This window comes from Lotus japonicus, chromosome 1 (assembly GCF_012489685.1).
Source record: "Lotus japonicus ecotype B-129 chromosome 1, LjGifu_v1.2".
NCBI lineage: Eukaryota > Viridiplantae > Streptophyta > Magnoliopsida > Fabales > Fabaceae > Lotus > Lotus japonicus.
In genome coordinates, this window is record NC_080041.1 from 118,781,321 (window position 1) to 118,798,154 (window position 16,834).

Consider the following 16,834-nt stretch of genomic DNA (forward strand, 5'->3'; position numbering starts at 1 on the left):
TACTTTTTACGCATCGGTACACCACGCCAAAGAGAGTCGTGAATATAGCCCGAAGCTCAGCTAGATACACCTCCAATTCCCTCAAAACTAGAAAAACTAATTATCCAAGCTCCATGATGGTCACGCAACAAGCCGCCAACCCATAAACGACGAACCTCTATTGAAACTCCCGTTCGTGTTCAGTTTAAACCAGACCGCCAGAGCTGCATGCCAAATACTAGTATTAGAAATAGGAGAATAATCGTCCCCAAGAGGCACATGTGTTGAGATATCATGAAGGATGCTTATGTGAACAAAGTGCAGTGACCATACTTCACTACCCAACAACATATTATTTCTCCACTGCTAGATCCACCAAAGATTATGAAGGAATTGAACAGAGTCCGAGTGCTCAATGGTAGCAACCATCCGGTCCCAAGTATCAATAGTAAAAAACTGAAGAAATAAATCACAACTAGATCAGATCAATATCTCTTTGGATTGAGGGCAATCTCTCAGACAATGAAGAATGTCTTCCGAAGGATGGGCACAACGCGTGCATACAAGCTGGACTAACCGCAATATTGCAATAGAAACGATGAACATTTGAGGGAATAGCTTAAAAAAATGTAAAATACTAAAATGATTTAAAGAAATAATATGTAGAAATATATATACCGACCCTTGACAAACGGAATCATGTTTGGCATGAGAAAGAAAAATATAATAATATTCAGAATTTATTTAAAAATAAAAGCAACTTTGAATACATCAAAATTAAGTTTTTTATTGAGGTACCAGTAGTATCGTACTAACTTCCAAAAATTTGTGTCCACTGAAACTCAAAATCACTGCTGTGAGTGATAACAACAATCGTGTTGCATCTGAATTCTGAAGGAGAAATCGAACCTGCGAAAGAACCAACGTTTGGTCGGAAAACGCATATAGTGTCAGTGTGTGAGGACCCACTTTCACCTTAGAGCGGTTTCATTACTTTTTCATGACTGCACATACCCTTTTCCATTTATTCCATAAAAGCGTTTCCTTCACGCCTTCACCGCTTCAAGTTTCGATTTTTTGAAGAGTGTTGCTGAAACTGACAAGAGGGTAGCTTGGAAAAGAAAGAAGACAAGAAATGGCTCAATCTGATGAAAAGGGTCGGCACAAGAAGGAAGTAATCCGTTTAGAGCGTGAATCTGTCATTCCGATTATGAAGCCTAGAATCATCATGACATTGGCCAATCTTATTGGTACTGCTTTTGTTTTTTCAGTCCAATTTGCACCTTGAATTTCCTCTCTATGTTGTTTTTGTTGTTGTAGAAGCATGTTTAGGGACTATATACATTTTGTGGTGCTCTGGTTGTAGTGTGATCTAGAAAGGATAGTTAAACAGGGAATCAATATATTAGAAGTTAACATGAGTAATTATTGTTGATATAGTAAAAATGCTGTCATTTAGTTAATGATTTTGCTGTTCTAGTTTGTATGGGTGTGAAAATTCAGAATATAAATATAGATTTTGTAAAATACAATGGGAATTGGGATGTGTCGGATATGTGTATGGCTGGCTACTGTTTTCATGTGTTAATGCTTCCTTGATTGTGATTTATGATTGTCCTTGGGATGAAGGATCACTATTGGGAAGGGGGGGGGGAGCAAATTGAGTGTTTCTTTCTCCCTTTTGAACCAACTTGGGGTGGAGTTTACTCATATTTCCAACCCTTTATGTAATTTAGTTTTTTAATGCTATTGTGGAATTCAAATGTTTAGTTTTGTAATTTTAATTTAGAATTTTAGATGAAGAAATATAGATTCTCTACGAAGTTGTTATCATGGCTTGAGTCTTTTGGGTGTTATATGCAGAGCATAGTTCTGACCGAGCTGAGTTTTTGAAGCTCTGCAAGAGAGTGGAGTACACTATTCGAGCTTGGTACCTTCTACAATTTGAGGATTTAATGGTATTGTTCATTCCTGGATCTTTCTGATTTATAGCTATAAATACCTTTTGGTTGTCGAGCCTGATTCCTTCATGCCTTCAGCAACTCTACTCCCTCTTTGACCCTGTACATGGGGCGCAAAAGTTGGAACAGCAAAAGCTAGCTCCTGAGGAAATTGATGTGCTTGAACAGAACTTCTTGACATACCTATTTCAGGTACTATCACTGCTTCATGCATGTGAAAGAAAGTATACAGTTATCTTTAGGACTTTATTGCTAATATGATATTGAAGTGAACGATTAAGGTGTCCCCACATTTGATTAAAATATTGCTAATTTGTTAAAATATTTTTGTCATCGAATTAGTTCCTTAAAAGATTAATGTATCACCATATTAGTCCTCCAAAGATTTTGTTTCCAAACAAGTTCCTCAAAGATTTAAAACATCAGCATATTTGTCTTGAATAAAGTGGTGATATAAAAGAATGATTTTGATAGCTGTTGTATCTCTTTGAGGGATTAATAACATGCTAATATTTGAGGGATTAATTTGTTGACAAAATTCTTTGGAGGATTAATGTGGTTTCACTCTAATCTTTGATGCACTAAATAGTGTTTATGTCAAAGGAATTGATTGACTAATCAATTGAATAACAGTTACTGACCAGATTAATTGCTGTATATAATTGTAGTTGACCAAGCCTGTAATTAGGATTAATTGTTGATTAGCTGTTACAGATCAGGGAAATTATTCCCATAATTAGGAGAGATATTATTTCCATATTTGTAATATGTTATCAGTATAAAGTTAGCTCTATGCTGTGTACTCAGCATCAAGACAGTATTTTCATTCCATATTTTCCTGAGTTTGACATGGTATCACAGCTGGTTTTCGATCATATCCTAGTCTAGCCAGAAAATTCCTAGTCTCTTGTCCTAGACCATGTTTTTTTTTCTCAGCCTTGTCCTAGTTCAGACCACGTTCCTTCGTGGTTATCCTCGATACACCCTTTGTCTTCGTTTTTTTTCTCAACCTCATGGCTACAGAAAAATTTGATGTCTTATTTGTTCGCCTTAATGGCAAGAACTACTCAACCTGGGCATTTCAATTCGAAATATTTGTCACGGGTAAGGACCTTTGGGGTCATGTTGATCGCAGCAACCCAGCTCCTGATAAAGACAAACATAAGACTGAACATGCCAAGTGGGAGGTAAAAGATGCTCAAGTCAAGACATGGATCATCAGCTCTGTTGATCCCAGCATCGTTCTTAATCTTCGACCGTTCAAGACGGCTGCCGATATGTGGGACTTCCTAAAGAAAATCTATAGTCAGAATAACGCTGCTCGTAGGTTCCAACTGGAACATGACATCGCCATTTCTCAGCAGGAAAGTCTCTCGATCTCTGAATTTTACTCTCATTTCACGAATCTTTGGGCTGAATATACTGACATAGTCCATGAGAACTTGACTGCTGATGGTCTTAAATCGGTACAGTTAGTTCATGAAACTACTAAACGAGATCAATTTCTTATGAAATTGAGATCTGACTTTGAAGGCATCAGGTCTAATCTCATGAATCGGAACCCTGTACCCTCATTGGATTCATGTCTCAATGAGCTACTTCGTGAAGAACAACGCCTCCTCACTCAAACATCCATGGAACAACAAAAGTCCACCTCTGTTCCAGTGGCATATGCAGCACAAGGAAAGCCAAGAGGGCGAGACATGAGTGCTGTTCAATGTTTTTGTTGCAAAGGCTTTGGACATCTTGCTGCAAATTGTTCAAAAAAGTACTGCAATTACTGCAAAAAGAATGGACATATTATCAAAGAATGCCCAATAAGACCTCCAAAGCGACCGGTCACAGCATTTACTGCCTCGGTTGGTTCTTCTTTTCCTAGCAATTCTGCCAATTCAGCATTTGTCCAACAAAATGCTCCTGCCCCTGTTCAAACTCTGACTCCTGAAATAGTTCAACAAATGATCATTTCCGCATTTTCTGCTTTGGGAATCTCAGGTAAATCTTTCTCTACCTCTTCCCCTTGGTACTTTGACTCTGGGGCTTCCCACCATATGACAAACAATGCTCAATTCCTTACTGATGTCACCAAATATTCTGGAAATCTCATGATTCATACTGCTGATGGCAACCAATTACCTATTACAGCCACTGGTGATATTTCTTCAACTCTAACAGATGTTTTTGTGTCCCCTGGTCTCACTAGTAATCTTATTTCTGTTGGTCAGTTAGTTGACAATGACTGTCGGGTAGAATTCTCAAAATCTGGTTGTCTTGTGCAGGATCAACACACGGGGAAGATGATCGTGAAGGGGCCTAAAGTTGGACGTCTTTTTCCACTCCATTTCCCTTTGTCTCAATGTCTTTCATTGCCTTCTGTTTCTTGTAATTCTGCTAATGTTGATTACCAAACGTGGCATAAACGTCTTGGTCATCCAAACTCAGTTGTACTTCATGACTTGCTAAAATCTGGTTTCCTTGAAAATAAAAAGATCCCATCTTTTAGTACTATTCAGTTTGATTGCAGTTCGTGTAAACTTGGCAAGAGTAAGATTCTACCTTTTCCAACTCATCATTCGAATGTAGAAAAACCTTTTGATATGATCCATAGTGATTTATGGGGGATGGCCCCTGTTACATCTCATGCTAATGACAAATATTTTGTCACTTTTATTGACGACTATAGTCGTTTCACATGGATCTATTTTTTGCGCTCAAAAGCTGAAGTATTTTCTACATTCAAATTCTTCCATGCTTATGTTCAAACCCAATTTTCATCAAAAATTAAGATTCTTCGCTCTGACAATGGAGGGGAGTACACATCTCATTTGTTTCAAGAGTTCTTGCAAAATAATGGTATTCTATCTCAAAGGTCTTGCCCTTCAACTCCCCAACAAAACGGGGTAGCAGAAAGAAAAAACCGCCATTTGCTCGATGTTGTCCGCACCCTCTTGCTGGAATCTTTTGTGCCAACTCGTTTTTGGTGTGAAGCTCTCTCCACTGCTGTGTATCTCATTAACCGCTTGCCTTCTCCATCTTTGAACAATGACACTCCTTTCACTCGGTTATTTGGTCATCCACCCACATATACTAACCTTCGCACCTTTGGTTGTGTGTGTTACCTTCATCTTCCTCCCCAAGAACGCACAAAGCTCACTGCTCAATCTATTGAATGTGCTTTCCTTGGATACTCTACTCACCATAAAGGTTTTCTATGTTATGATCCTAGTCAATGTCGGATTCGGGTCTCAAGAAATGTCATCTTTCAAGAAAATAAATATTTTTTTGCATCTCACCTAGACCATAGCTCTCCTTCAATTTCTGTTTTGCCATTGTTTTCTAGCTCTGCTATAGGACCACAATCAGCAAGACCTCTCTTGACGTATCAAAGGCGTGGTAATGTTGCTCCAAATTTGCCACCAGAACCTCCAAGGCCTCTTCAGGATCCTTCCCTGCAAGCTGATCCAGTACAGGCTGCACTACCAGACCTTCTACGACGCAGTTCTCGCGTTCGTAAACCACCTGAAAAGTATGGTTTCACCTCTCCCTTGTCTTTGACAGCAACTTTATCTTCTGTTTCTATCCCTTCCTCTTATAAACAGGCAATGGAGCATGAATGTTGGCAAAATGCTGTTGAAACAGAACTTCTAGCATTAGAAGAAAATCAGACATGGGATGTGGTTCCGTGTCCACCATCTGTTAAGCCTCTTGGCAGCAAGTTTGTGTTTTCTATAAAACTTCGTTCGGATGGCTCAATAGACCGGTACAAGGCTCGACTGGTTGTTCTTGGAAATAAGCAACAATATGGACTTGACTATGATGAGACCTTTGCACCTGTCGCCAAGATGACAACGGTGCGTACTATTCTTGCAATTGCTGCCTCCCAGTCTTGGACATTACATCAGATGGATGTCAAAAACGCCTTCTTGCACGGTGATCTCAAGGAGGAAGTTTACATCAAACTTCCGAGTGGTATGCCCACACTCTCCCCTAATGAAGTTTGCAAACTGAAGCGCTCTTTGTATGGTTTGAAACAAGCACCAAGAGTCTGGTTCGAGAAGTTTCAATCCACACTACTTGGATTTTCCTTCACACAGAGCCAATATGATCCATCCCTTTTCTTACAAAGGACTTCAAAAGGTATCGTGGTACTCCTAGTTTATGTGGATGATATTGTGGTGACAGGGTCTGATCAAGAGGTTATTTCTACAATTAAACAATTGTTGCATTCAACTTTTCGCATGAAAGATCTTGGACAGCTCACTTACTTCTTGGGGTTAGAGGTACATTATCAGCCCAAAGGAATATTTTTAAATCAGCACAAGTATATTCAAGACCTGATCCAATTAGCTAGCCTCACCAATGTGACCTCAGTTGACACCCCCATGGAAGTTAATGTGAAGTATAGACGGGATGAAGGTGACCTTCTAGAAGATCCCACTTTATATCGCAAGCTGGTAGGTAGTCTTATCTACCTCACCACCACCCGACCTGACATTTCTTTTGCTGTCCACACAGTCAGTAAGTTCATGCAATCACCTCGGCATTTGCACCTTTCAGCAGTACACCGCATCATTCGATACCTCATTGGTACCTCTAAACGTGGCTTATTCTTTCCTACTGGATCATCACTTCAGCTCCAAGCATACAGTGATGCTGATTGGGCCGGATGTCCAGACACAAGGAAATCTACTACTGGTTGGTGTATGTTTCTGGGTGATGCTCTAATCTCATGGAAATGTAAGAAACAAGATTCGGTCTCAAAGTCATCAACTGAAGCAGAGTATCGCGCCATGTCTGTTGCTTGCTCCGAGATAATTTGGTTGCGTGGTCTTCTTGCAGATCTTGGGTTCCTTCAAACACAACCAATTCCACTACATGCCGACAACACCAGTGCCATACAAATCGCAGCAAATCCAGTATACCATGAACGAACAAAGCACATAGAGGTTGATTGTCACTCTATACGAGAAGCCTATGACCGCCGAGTTATCACTCTACCTCATGTCTCAACTTCTGTTCAGATTGCTGATATTTTCACCAAATCCTTGACACGTCAGCGCCACAATGTCCTAGCTAGCAAATTGATGCTTGTAGACTTACCAGCATCAATTTGAGGGGGGATGTCAAAGGAATTGATTGACTAATCAATTGAATAACAGTTACTGACCAGATTAATTGCTGTATATAATTGTAGTTGACCAAGCCTGTAATTAGGATTAATTGTTGATTAGCTGTTACAGATCAGGGAAATTATTCCCATAATTAGGAGAGATATTATTTCCATATTTGTAATATGTTATCAGTATAAAGTTAGCTCTATGCTGTGTACTCAGCATCAAGACAGTATTTTCATTCCATATTTTCCTGAGTTTGACAGTTTACTCTTAATATGAAGGATGAAGCCGTATAGGACTACATGGATTGCCATTAATGATGTATTGAGTTTACTCGTGCTTTTAGGACAATCAAATGAAAAATGGAGTGGATACTCTTTTAAAATAGTAATAGCATCCAAAGTTTATTGTAGAGTAATTTTCATGAAATGTTTATCCTAAAAGCTTTAGTAGTTAGCTAGACACATTAAAGGTTTTATATTGCATCTCTAACACACCCCTTCATGTAAGAGGCATTTGGCCTTGAAGCACAGCCAACACATAAATCCAAAGTTATCTAGACTGAGATCCTAGCTATGATTGAGACTTTGGGGGGGGGGGGGGGGTGAAAACACAATAATTGTGCGATTTAACACAAATTGCAACCTTAAATTAATATTTAACTGGACTCAAATTTAAAATGCATAAAAAAGTCATATACAATTTGTCAAGAATTTATTTCCTGACTAACACAATTCACACACCACAAGCTCACAACTTTGCTAAAGTAAATAGAAAAGAATTTGAAGAACACAAACTGAAATACCAAAAGAAAAAAGTTCAACTCGATATCTGGCAAAATATTCAATTCTTGAACTAGTTTGGTTTGTAACAGCCAAACAAAGAATGAGGGGAGACAACCACGAATGACGGAAGCCAAACAAATCATAATGTTTAACAATAGAGAGATAATATGCTCTCGAATGTTTGGAACAAAGAATGATAGAGATGAAATCCATTAAGGAACAGTAGAGTACCACAACTAGAGAACAGAGAACAAAGGCTGATAGTTTTAGGCTGCTGCGGACGGAGAATAGAGGCAGCCTTAGATATTAGAGGGCTAAGAGGAGATGGAATGTATTAGGGGAGTTAATGAGGACAAGGATCAGGCAAGAAAATGTAAGAAGGTGTGGGTTTTATATTGTCAATCACAAGTTTGGAACATGACTAGATTGTCAATCCCATGACACCATGGTTTTGCTTGGTCAAAGCCCGCGAACTTGCCATTCTAGGTATGATTGGGATTGAGGACTAGCACGAAACTTGTAGGGATCGTGCAATCGTATGAGTGAACTTGCGATTTTGAGTTTTGACAACAATGCGTAGGTCCATCTATCTTGTGCTTAAATTCAACTATTTTATTAAGGAATGCGGAAAGTGAAGATTTGAACTTTAAACCACTCAGTCATTGATGCTGTGATACCATGCCATGGATGAGCTACCCAAAAACTCCAAAAACTTAAGCTGTTAGGTTGAGAGGCATTAATTTTTTTATATTACATCTCCGACATAAACACTGGGATCATTAACGGTTTAAGGTGGGTGTAAGAAAGATTAAGGTAATCATAATACAGATCTCCTTTTCCAGAAATGATTCCAAAAGAGGGAAGCGGTTTTTAGTAATTACATTAAATTGAAGCAGATTGTAAGAAAGTATCATTACATATATGTTTTAAATATTTGTTTATTATGTTATTGGAAGTTTCTTTGATTCTTTATGTAGGTCATGGAAAAGAGCAACTTCAAGGTAGTGACTGATGATGAGGTTGAAGTTGCGCATTCAGGCCAATATCTTCTGAATCTTCCCATTACTGTTGATGAGTCTAAGGTTTGTGTATAATATATGCGCGCCTTTAATGCTGTAGTTAAGTGGGATTCTTGATTTTTCTGCAAAGTGCCAACAGTTGCTGAAGTCTTTTTTGTTTTTCCCCTGATGAAGCTTGACAAGACACTTTTGAAGAAATATTTTGAAGAGCATCATCACGAGAACCTTCCAGATTTCTCTGATAAGGTATGTCTTGAATCTAGTGTAGAAGGCCCTTATCTGTCAAGTATTTACTGGTTCCTTGATGATCATTATCCAAGGGTTGCTATTTGAAACCCCTGAACAATGAATCATTATCGCACCTATCACTTCAAAGTTTTGATTTCATTTGATTTTTAAGATGATGTTTTAATCTTTTATGACGTGGTTCTTTTTTCCCTTTTCAGTTATTAAAGCATTCTTCTAGATTCATTACTGAAAATCAGAATCTTTGTTGTGTTCTGAGTATTCATTAAATATCAGTTTGGAGAGACAGATCTTGCGTATTTAGGAAGAAAATGTGGGGGAGGGGGCTTGCTGTTTTTAGATTTTAGTTTTGAAGCTGAAAATAAGAACTGTTCTCAAAACTGTTTTTGAAAACAGGTTATGGCAAATGGATTCTTTAATTTTTCAGTGCTTAAAAACAGAAAACAGTTTTCAAAAACTGCAAACAAACAAAACCTAAAATAAGCGTTACTATAAACGTTATTATAAACATTATTATAAACGTTCCAAACTTCGGGGAACTCTGCAGCAGAGTAGTGATGGGATATATCACGGAGGATGGCATAGCTCTGATACAATGTTATATTAAGCAGGCCTAATACACGTCTTTAGTTGCAGGAGAGTGAGCTACTTTGTAGGCTATAATTGTATAAGGGTACTAGTTTGTCCAAAATGCCTCAAGGCAATCTGGAATTGTGCACCTCTTGCTTATATTCACTTGTATTTTTTCTTTACCCATCAATGTGGACTTTTTACTTTTTTTCAACACTTGTACTGAAGTTGGGCAGCAGATCATGTATCATGTTGATTGATGTTATGGTAGTCTTCCAATCATTTAGGCTTTAGAGGGAGACTGGAAGTTTATATTTCTAGGTTAATAAGGTTCCTTTTTTGCATAATCGAGTAGATATTATTTTGCTTTTTTTACTTGTTTGATGCTGGACTGCAGTTGATACCCCTTTCTTTCTCTCATTCACACAGACTCAAAGTGGAGGCTGGTTCACAATTATCATTATTATTTTAACTTTTTTGCATTAGATCTGAAAAATGTAAATCTCCAAAAAAGTGAGCTGACGAATACAAATTCAAAAGAAAGAAGTTGTCTTATTCCTTGAACCTAGTTTGTTTGTAAAATGGCAAACTAATACATCTTTTTATTTTAGTATGTTATCTTTCGTCGTGGCATTGGAATTGATCGAACAACTGACTACTTTGTCATGGAGAAAGTGGACATGCTCATTGGACGTTTATGGGCATATCTGTTAAGACTAACTAGGTAAGCAAACTCTCAGACTGGAAAGTGAACTTTATAGTTGATAGTAATAAATCATCCATTATGAGAAGTCAATATATTGATTGTTATATTAGCTTGTCTCAGGGAAACCGTTAAAAGGTCTAGGTCGATGTAAAATAATTTCATGTTTGCTTCAGTTATAGTCAATATCATTGGCTTCATCTGTGCAGTGAAAGACCATATCATGTTCCTTAAGCTTTTCCCCCAAGAAACCTTTTGAGTCTGTGGTGCTTGCAGGTTGGAGAAGCTTTTATCCAGAAGGTCAAAAAAGGGTAATAAGAAAGATCCAAATGACAATGAAATTAACTCTGAAACAAACGGGGACGAATTTTATGTTGAACGGATACGTCTTGAAAATATGCAACTAAGGTCTATTGCATTTCTCTCTCTCTCTCTCTCTCTCTCTCTCTCTAAAAGTGTATGTGTGTTATCATTACTGCTTCTGTTTTTCTTGTTATCCTGTTATCCTATTTTATTTTGTTTTTTCTGGGAAAGGACCCTCGATAGTGAATTTTTATCATGTTATTACTTGTAAATTGTAATAGATTCTTATCTGTTGCATCTGCTTCACATAGGATTGGCCACTCTGCAAGCTGAACGACACTCCTGATAATCTAGATTTATGTAAATCCTGATTGTTAGCACCTTCTATTCAACTGATGATTCCGGTGTTCATTGTGTGCTCGATACCACGTAAATTTTTCGTTAATCTGGAATTACAACCATCACAGAAGTACAACTTGTGCAAAACTTAAGAGTGACCTTTTCTAAGATAATAATAGTCAACCTGGGTTGAGGTTCTCGATCTTCCTTTAGTTAAGTACTAGTGGTTGGAGAATTCTTTTGTGGTGAAATCTAAAACTTTGATTATGTAGAGAAAGGTTTAATTTACGATTTCTCATGGGTTCAGAAAATGATTCAAATGCCTCAAATTTCCACATATGACATATTTATTACATCTTCTGATTTGTCATATAAGCATAAGATGTTTCTTTCTCACCAAAATTGCTATGCACATGCAATTATGTTATAAACTTTGAATGTATGAGAATTGATAACATGGTTACTCATGAAACTGTTTTCTGCAATTGCCAGCTTCCATAATTTGATCGGCAAGACATTGATCCAAGAACCGACATTTGATCGGATAATTGTTGTTTACAGGTAGATCTTCCTTTTATCTCAAACTTCTATTGGAAATTTGAAATCTAAGCACTAAAAAGAAAGCTATTTTTTCAGGAGAGCTAGCGCCAAATCAAAAGCAGAACGAGGAATATTTGTAAAGCATTTCAAAAACATTCCAATGGCTGATATGGAAATAGTTCTTGTGAGTAACCTCATTTGTGAAGCATTTAAAAACCATTCCAATTTTTATTAACTTATCCCTCAACAAACACAAGTGATGACCTTGGTCAAGAACTTCTTACTTGACAGCCAGAAAAGAAAAACCCTGGATTAACTCCAATGGACTGGGTTAAGTTTCTTGGGTCAGCAATAGTTGGGCTGGTTAGTTTTTCAACCTCGGCTGATTTTGTTATTCCTATTTTCATCAGCCTAAGCTAATGAATCTAATGTTCTTCACAGGTTGCTGTAGTTAGTTCACTTGAAATGCCCACAGCTGATTGGTGGGTGATCTTTGCTGTTGTGTCCACAGTAATTGGTTATTGTGCTAAGACATACTTCACGTAAGCATGTTAACTATTCCCTTTCAGTAGAAATACATGCTATACAATGGTTATTGTGAAACCCACCTGCATATAACTTCAAAAGTTGATCTATTTTTTGGTTAAGGCCCCGTTTGGAAGATCTTATTTGAGCTTATCTTATAACATCAGCGCTTATACAATTGTTTGGTAGAAGGCTGTTTCGAGCTCATTTTCATAAGCTGTTAAGAATAGCGTATGAACAAGAGCTTATGCTTATTCATAACCTATTTTCTACTTATTTCAATAATTTTCTCAAATTAGCTTATGAATAAGTGTTTTACAGCCATAAGTGCTTAACTAAGCTGTTTTCTCAAACGCACCCTAAATCAAACTTCTTACTCTACCAATTCTTTGTTGGACTGGTTGTTACTTAGTAGTCATGCTGCTCATCGAATCTTGTTCACATCATCAACTGTCACATTCCACAAGTTTGTGGTATATAGAAGTAAAGTAGTAAACACATCTAATAAATCTAACAGCTGTGGCTATTATGTTTTCCCCGCAGGTTCCAAGCAAACTTGGCTCAATACCAAAATTTGATTACACAATCAATGTATGACAAACAACTGGACAGCGGAAAGGGTACACTTCTCCATTTGTGTGATGATGTCATTCAACAGGAAGTAAGTGGTAGCTCGATACACTTTGTATTTCTTTTCTTCAAAATTAAGTCAGCACAGACATCCATCCATCCACACACACACACACAATAGCTTATTATTCTGGTCTACCCTCAATAACCTTGTTTAACCGAATATTACCAGAACTCATCAAAACTGGCTAGCCAAAATTATTAAACCACTTCATGCATGCTATACCTGCCACTTGAAGAGTATGAAGTGTTTAAGCCAACAGCGTATGGCGTGCCCATCAGTAAATTTTTTTTCTATTGTTCGTATGGTTGGGACCACAAACAAGGTTCTTTACCTCAAATATTTTCTTAAATATTCATTAAGTTGTCTTCAAATAAAGGGTTTATCGTTGAAAGAAAAAAGTTTTACAATTGAGAGCTCTACAAATAATGAAAAAATCTGCTCTGCTGTAAAATTTGCTGTCTAAATCATAATCTTATACTTTTTCTGGGAGCATTGATCTCGGTTACCCCACAGTTTGGTTAGATTGTGGTAGGATTGTTATTTGTTAGGCAAGCTCGTGCAATAGGTGAAATCAGCTAATTTTTGCGAGAGCCATCATTTAAGTGGCAGAACAACCGTAAAATCCAACCTGTTTGACCTCATGGGAACATCCCATTTGACCTCATTTTCTCACCCATAGCCCAGTGTCACAATCTGGGCCTGGTGCATCTTTGATTTGTGGGTGAGTTTGACTGGGTTTTTGCTTTGGCTTGACCTTGGCTGAAATTTTGATTTGGGTGGGTTTTAGTGGTACATTGACTGTGCAATTGTGCTTTGTTTCAGTGCTTGGTTTTGTTTTGGTTGGCTGTATCTGTGCTTTGATTTACCGGTATGAAAGTATCACCTAGTGGTGCTACAGGTGGTAGTGTAAAAATGTCATGTATTAGCTGTTACTTCTTAACTGTTCCCCGATATGAATGTAATCTTTTAGAGATAAAACATTAGTAGAAGTGAGCTTTGAAGACCTTGGAAACATTTGATGGTTGAAAGTATTGGAATACATGTCATTCGATGCACTGTTACTGTATATGGAAGAGTAAAAGGTGGGTGGAGGGCTTGAAGAACCTGCTCTTTCCCAATTACTGTGAAAGTGTGAACCATCCCTCTTCAGAGTGCTCCCTTAAGGTTCATAGTTTGTACTTTTTGCCTGAGAAAAACCACATGTTGGCTGTTGAAAATGAAGTTTGAAGGCTTAGGAAATGCATCTGCTACTTTAATATTATTGTATTATGTGTCACTTTCCTCTCCCGATTGGAGAACTTACTCTTTCCCAATTGCTGTAAAGTTAACATTCTCTCTCTGCCGAAGGTTCCCTTACAGCTTAGAATATTCAGTCTAATATTTTTGAAAGTGAGCAAAACCATCTGTTGGCTGTTATTTCTCAAATGCACCTCAATTTACATGTCATAATTTAAAACTCTAAAATGATTCGAAAGTAAAGTTTCAAGTATTAGGAAATGCATCTGCTGCTTAAATAGTATAGGAATATAGACCGCAATGTGCTCCTGAAAACTTAATTTGGTCGCATCAACTGTTATTCAGGCCTTAGGATTTGTATTACTTTATATGAGATAACCTGTTGTAATGGCAAGTAAATAGCATTTTATGTTGCGAAGTGCACGATTAGGTTGTTGGAAGATCATTTGCTAGTTGCTACCAGCCTACCACTAGCCTCTAATTTGAGTTTAGGCAATTTTATGGCTACTAATATGAAATTCTTTATATGTGTAGGTCAAAGAGGTAATACTTTCATTCTTTATTCTGATGGAACAAGGCAAAGCTACAAGACAGGTATAGACATGACCATAAGTTTTTAACAATCTTGTTTTCTATTATCTCAGTCACTTTTTTTTTTTTGAAATTCCATTTTATAATCCAGGTTTCTTTTAGTGTTGCTTAAATACTTATATTAGCTGGATAATGTGAATCAGGATCTTGACCAATGGTGTGAGGAACTAATCAAAGAAGAGTTTGGGGAGGAATGTAATTTTGATGTGGATGATGCAGTTCATAAATTAGAGAAATTTGGAATTGTTAGTCGGGTAAGATTCCCCAAAATTCTCTTGTTCTAATCTCTAAAGTGATTGTTCTCATCTCTAAAGTGATTATATCTATGTTGAAATATTTAATACTGCAGCTCTTAAAAGGAAACCTAGGCATTTTTTTCCTTTAACTTTGTTTTTTATTTTTGTATTTCTATTTCATCTCTGTAGGAAAGGATCATGTGGGATGTTCCTTTATAGTGTCGATGAACCTTTGTTTTCTAATTTTTTGTCGAATGTATTATTGCTAAATTGGTAATTTTGATTCAGGTAGCAGTTGAAATATTAGTTAAATTTTAGCCTTGTTTACCAACGAGGGATGACTCATTGTATTTGTTCTTGTACTTATTATCATTTTATGGTGTTAGAAGTCCCACATTGGCTAGAGATATGACATAGATTGCCTTTGTAAAGGATAGAGCAACCCTCAACTCTTGAGCTAGCTTTTGGGTTGAGTTAAGCCTCCCAAATTCTAATATGATATCAGAGCCTATCCTAGATCTGTTTGTTGGTGGAGACCTCCCATATTTGGACCACTCTGCAGATGTCCAGACCTGCAAATGTCATGCTTCAGATGTCCAACCCTGGGCGTGAGGGGGTGGACTAGAAGTCCCACATTGGCTAGAGATATTGCATATATAGCCTTTATAAAAGGTAGAGCAATCCTCAATTCTTGAGCTAGCTTTTGGGTTGAGTTAGGCCTCCCAAATTCTAATATATGGAATCTAAAACATTTGCACACAGAATGAGAGCATCAAGGAATGTTGAAATGTATGAAATATTGAAATGTCTTGGTTTGCTTTGTATTGGTGGTATCTCCTATATTAGCTACTAGATTTTGTTTCACTACATAGATGTATCTCCTATATTAGCTACTTGATTTTGTAATGGTGAAATGGATGAAATATTGAAATGTCCACACCTGCTCTTTTAATGGAATCTTATGTTTTTATGGTTAAGGAGATTGCTTGATTTCTATTATTGTTACACCAAACAAATTTCCTATGAAGATTTCGATTTAATTGTTGACTGGAAGCTCTCTTGAAATTCAGGATTCTATTGGCCGGTATCAATGTGTTGGGCTGAAACGAGCTAACGAGATCATTGGCACCACCACTGAAGAGCTTGTCCTCAAGGCAAGGCAGGGAAACATTAATCCTTGACTGTGTTTTCACAACATGTTTATCTGTCTCATGTACATGTTAGTGTTGGTTGATAATGATGATCCTGAAATTGCTTGAGGTTAGAATTTTTCTTTAAACAATCTTATATCAAAGTCTAATCTCTTAGATGGAAGTAGTTAAATTTCTTCGTTCTGTTTATTTACTTCTGTATTTCTCTTTATTATCTTCTGTATTTTTCATGTAAGTCTATGTCAATGTGTTCTCTGCCTTTTTTTTTTTGAATACTTCATATGTTAATAAAACCTAGTCCCTGATTCTGAAGCACACTCGATTACAATGTCTGGCCTAGTTAATTATGTTCAAGCTTTTACTTATAAAAAAAGAGTAAGATATGAGACTTTTTAAATACAAAAATAGTATTAATTGATCTGTATGTCAAATTACATGATTGAAATGACTCCACTAGCTTGATCACTAACTAACCCATTGACTCAGTACCATAGTTGAGTTGATGACCGGTATGAGTTTTATGACATTGCATGCAATTGAAAGACCTCACTTAGTTACACCTAATAGGCTTAAAAAGAAAGGAAAAGAAATAGTGAACCAATCAATTGATGTTGATTGTGGAAAGCCAAAATCCAGCCAAACCGCCATGAGAAACTGCCATGGCATATATTTGAAAACACAAGTAGACATTGCACACATTGTATGTGTACCACATTGTATGTGTGCATATCATGCTCACAAGTGTTGTGCTTTCAAGCACTGCATCATCTATGTATGTACATTGCCGAGTAAATGCGTGAGCATGAGTGCATGTTGTGTGTCCTTGTATAATAATAATAATAGTACACATTTGGATTTCCATTGAACTCAACATGGATCAACGTTGAAGTCAATGTGCCAAA

General features: G+C 37.2%; 1 protein-coding gene across 1 annotated transcript; it reads left to right on the forward strand.

The window, feature by feature from the left end:
- Positions 1 to 779: 779 nt before the first annotated feature.
- LOC130729793 (uncharacterized) lies at positions 780 to 16,247 on the forward strand. Its single transcript, XM_057581630.1, has 16 exons — positions 780 to 936; positions 1,063 to 1,229; positions 1,843 to 1,937; positions 2,019 to 2,132; positions 8,817 to 8,921; positions 9,033 to 9,104; positions 10,286 to 10,398; positions 10,654 to 10,785; positions 11,512 to 11,580; positions 11,656 to 11,743; positions 11,851 to 11,922; positions 12,001 to 12,101; positions 12,628 to 12,745; positions 14,489 to 14,548; positions 14,689 to 14,799; positions 15,852 to 16,247. The coding sequence occupies exons 2-16, from the start codon at positions 1,115 to 1,117 to the stop codon at positions 15,960 to 15,962; spliced, it is 1,476 nt and encodes a 491-aa protein (XP_057437613.1). The 5' UTR covers positions 780 to 936; positions 1,063 to 1,114; the 3' UTR covers positions 15,963 to 16,247.
- Positions 16,248 to 16,834: the final 587 nt, after the last annotated feature.

Bases quoted from the DNA above. Each gene is read 5' to 3' on its own strand.
- LOC130729793 (XM_057581630.1), top strand. From the start codon at position 1,115: ATGGCTCAATCTGATGAAAAGGGTCGGCACAAGAAGGAAGTAATCCGT. The intron at 2,133-8,816 runs GTACTATCACTG...TTCTTTATGTAG, and splicing joins TCTTGACATACCTATTTCAG to GTCATGGAAAAGAGCAACTT. The intron at 9,105-10,285 runs GTATGTCTTGAA...TTTTTATTTTAG, and splicing joins TTCCAGATTTCTCTGATAAG to TATGTTATCTTTCGTCGTGG.